Below are 4,123 nucleotides of genomic sequence, written 5' to 3' on the forward strand. Positions count from 1 at the left end.
ATTATTCTTGTTAATTAAAAAAATAATAGGAAGAGACTCATATCAAGTGGTCAGATAGGTTTTTCAGAAGAAGAAAAAAACAGCTATTATATATCTTTAATTTTCTCTCCTTAAAGTATATCTCTAACTCTAGAAGAACCAAACTTACAAATTTAATTCTTTTTAAACATATTAAATAATTATCAAATTAATCCTTTCGGATTACAATATTAGTCCTCCGTTAATAAAAAAAAAAAAAAAAAAAAAACTGACAAGGTTTTATATCTTAGCAAGAGTAATTTGATAACATAAATTTTCAGAAGATTAATACAGTGACAGACTAAGTAAACTTGAGTCTACAGAGAATGTTGCCAAGCCTCATCGGCTATCGTTTTTGACAATCTTTCTTCAATGCCCTTGCCTTAAAACCGAATCTATATTTCTATATAGCATTCAATGATGATGCCCAAGATAACAGTAGGGAGACCAAACTCCAAAACATCCACATATAAGTTCATATGTGCATGCAGGTATGCATTCCATATTAAAACTGCTAAATGCAAATTCACATAACAAGAAATTTGATGCAGGGGTAAAGTTTAAGGGCTAATATCTAACCAGCAAAAAGAGCTAGTGCAATCAGACTGCATAAGCCATTATGAAGCAACCAGTTTTACTAAGCTCACAATGCCAAACAAAATCCATTCTTGACAATTTCCCAATCACCATTATGAAAACCATTTAAACCGCAAGAACAATAAGAAAGTGCGACTAAATAACTCTACTCTTTTGCTGGCAAATCTAACCTATAGCGACAGTACCTATTGGTTTTCCCTATCTCCACAATCTCCTTAGCCTCTGTAATCATGCCCTCGCTCGCCAGCTTATCCACGACGCCCTGCAGCAACGTCGCATCAACACGGCACCGGTTGTTGAAAATCTCCTTGCACATCTCAATGGCAGTCTTGAAATCACCCTTCTCACAGAGGAAGGGAACAATGATAGAGTAGGTGTTCTTATCAGGGTCATACTCAGACTTTGCAATCTCTCCAAACCACTTCTTAGCCTCATCCAAATTACCCTCATTCACAAAACCTTTGATCACGGCATTGATGCAGAAGAGGTCAGGCTTCACACCCACCTTCTCCATTTCCCTAAATAGCTCAACAGCTTCACCTGCTTTCTTCACCTCAGCCAACCCCACCAACTTGGAGCAGTAACTCCTCACACCAGGAGCAACATTATTCACACTCATTTGCTCCCACACCTTCTCACCCTCCTCAAAACGACCTTTTGAGTACAACCCATCAAGCAAAGTGTTGAAAGTGATGGAATCAGGACTCAAACCCTTCTCCTCAATCTCCCGAAGCACCGACAACGCCGAATCAAACGAACCCTTTTCACAAAACGCCTTGATGATGGTGTTGTAAGTCACCAAATCGGGCTTGATCGAGAGCTGCGTTGGGAGGTCCCTGAAAAGCTCTTGGACGACGTCGTATTTGTGGGAGTGGAGGTACGCGGCCAAGAGGGCGTTGAGGGAGAGCACGGTGCGGCTGCAGTTTCGCTGCGGCATTTCGTCGAACACCTTGCGCGCGTGCTTGGTCATGCCGGATTTACCGTAGAGGGAAATGAGGCGCGCGGAGAAGCCCTCGTTGGAGATGTCGGAGTACTGCTTCTGGTGCTCGAGGATGTCGCGGACCCACCGGAAGCGCCGGGCGCCGGCGAGGCGCCGAACGGTGTCCTCGTAGATGCCGGTTTTTTTGCGGAAGCGGTCGTTGTCGGAGGCTTTCTTGAACTTCTCCACCACGTTCTTCAGCTTCACTTCCTTGTACAGATCCTCCGAAATGGACCTGATGGAAGCGGCGATGGTGGTGGCGGGCTCTGTGGCGGTGCAGAAAGCGCGGTTAAGAACGTGATACATTTTGTGACTTCTTGTGTCTTCTGCAACAGTGTTGAACACAACACAAGGTCTAAATGGAGCCATTGTTTGTTCAACTGTTTTAAAGTTTGGGCCTTGAGCATGCTCTTCTGCCCAAGGGTTTTAGATTATCTATTGGGTGTTGCTAGGTACACCCAGCAGTATTGCTGGTGCACCCAGCAATTTCCTATTTTTTTCAAAATTGTCCTTCTGTAAAAGTAAAATTATACAGAACAACTTCTTTCATAAAATTTTACGAAAGGACAATTTTGATAATATGGGAAATTGCTGTGTGCACAGCAATACTGCTAGGTGCAGCTAGCAACACCCTTATCTATTTTAGGTCCATAAGGGTTTTGCAAATTTTGAAGTAAACGTCTTTATCAAGTTGATGCAGTTGGTAACAATTTAATTTGTATCTAAATTTGAATTTCATTATCGATCTAAGAATCAACTCATCCAGCCTTGAGCCATACCTAATTCCTAATTCTAGTACATCTCTAAGACTCAACTCATCTAAATTTTTTTAATAAAAAAAGTAAGTGTCGTTTTAATTATTAAAAATGAGTTTAACGAATACTTTGTTAGGAATTTAGGATAAAAATCTTTAACATTGTTAATTAATTAGATTTTTTTTACTGCATTATAAATTATTTTTAAAACGAAGGAGTTTGCATAGTCTAATGGGAGTGAGTTGGTGGTTTGCGAAGTGTAATCAACTGATAAGTATAGTTAGAGAACAAAGAATAAGTAAATAAAAAATAAGACAGTGAAAGAGAAATAATGGTTTATGAAAAAGTTTAATGAATGAAATAACGGTTTAAAGGAGTAAAATGGGGTTTTAAGATAGTTATGATAAAAAAAATATTATATATGATGATTTATGATTAAATGATATTGTAAAGATATTTATATCATTAATAATTATATTATTTGTTGACATAATATTTTGTTATTTTATACCAAAATTAAAGAGTCCAATTCAATTGATCAATCAAGATGCATAAATTGTTATAAATTCTTAATATTTGTTTTTTATTTCTACAAATAAAAAAATGATGAACATTGATTATAAAGTAAGTAAAGAGAAAAAAATGTTATTTTTCTCGTTGATTATATGTAATTTAAATATTTTATTTTACTTTTCACATTATATGATTTAGCGTGTATAGAAAAATTATGTCAATCTCCACATTTATATATAAACTTAATGTGTTCAGATTTAGAATTGATTTTGAGTTAAATCAATTTGAATTGACATATACTAATAGTTTTGAATAATCTCCTATTCATGGTCCCATTCAATTTCTATGTAAAATATATGTAAGTTTTTTAATTTATAAGAATAGAATTAATAATACTTGATTATGTGCTATGTAAAGATTGATTGAGACAATGAATTAAATGATAGTCAAATACCACCTAATAATTTCTCAATAAATACATAGTGTTAATAATAGTATCTTTGGTTTTGCATTTAAATTAGTAAAAATAACTTTCACATTAAACTTGAAATAATATGATTTTAAAGAGAATGTAATAGACTTTAAAAAACATTCTAACAAGGGTTCAATTCTCTAATGGTACATATGAAAAAGATTTTGTTAAGATAGGTTAAAATCATTTCGATAACTTCTACACTTTTAGAGTTAATCTAAGGACTTTCAACTATTAAGATATCTTCCTTGAAGAAAAAAAATTCACTTCCAAACACATTATAAGTATGTTAAGCATTCATGTCTACTTAATTTCACGACAACAAAAGAAAATAACACACAAGCAACAAATGAAGTCCACAATATTCATTTTCACTTCCAGCATTTATTGCTCCTATAAATGAAATATCATTGAAAAGTCACCAATCCATTTTTTTCATCAATCTATTTTGGAGAACACTTACAACGAGGTGTGGTGGTAAGTTGCAAACTTGCAATTACAAATTAGAATAGACTTTAATTATGTGTGTATGGTTTCTTCTAGAAAATAATAATTTGACCTCTCATTGGATGTTATATTCACATCTGTTAGTTCTGTTATCCAGATTCAAACATGTAGCAAACCCTTAATAGGCCTAAACTGGAACATTTCTCTCTCATAAGAAACGCATGGACTAAAAAACCTCTCAAAACACATGATGTGATGAAGGCTTTGTGAGAAGCACTTAAATAGCAGCCAATCACTCGGTTTTCACTCTTCACTTGACATTGAAAGATCTTTCTTCAATAC

General features: G+C 35.0%; 1 protein-coding gene across 1 annotated transcript; it reads right to left on the reverse strand.

Moving 5' to 3' along the window:
* Positions 1–292: 292 nt before the first annotated feature.
* Positions 293–1,978, reverse strand: LOC114419464 (pentatricopeptide repeat-containing protein At1g55890, mitochondrial-like). Its single transcript, XM_028385136.1, has one exon. It carries the CDS (start codon positions 1,961–1,963, stop codon positions 761–763), a length of 1,203 nt encoding a protein of 400 aa, XP_028240937.1. The 5' UTR covers positions 1,964–1,978; the 3' UTR covers positions 293–760.
* Positions 1,979–4,123: the final 2,145 nt, after the last annotated feature.

Source organism: Glycine soja, chromosome 7 (genome assembly GCF_004193775.1).
Source record: "Glycine soja cultivar W05 chromosome 7, ASM419377v2, whole genome shotgun sequence".
NCBI lineage: Eukaryota > Viridiplantae > Streptophyta > Magnoliopsida > Fabales > Fabaceae > Glycine > Glycine soja.

What these genes read in the sequence shown, in the direction of transcription:
- LOC114419464 (XM_028385136.1), bottom strand. Translation starts at nt 1,963, where the DNA reads ATGGCTCCATTTAGACCTTGTGTTGTGTTCAACACTGTTGCAGAAGAC.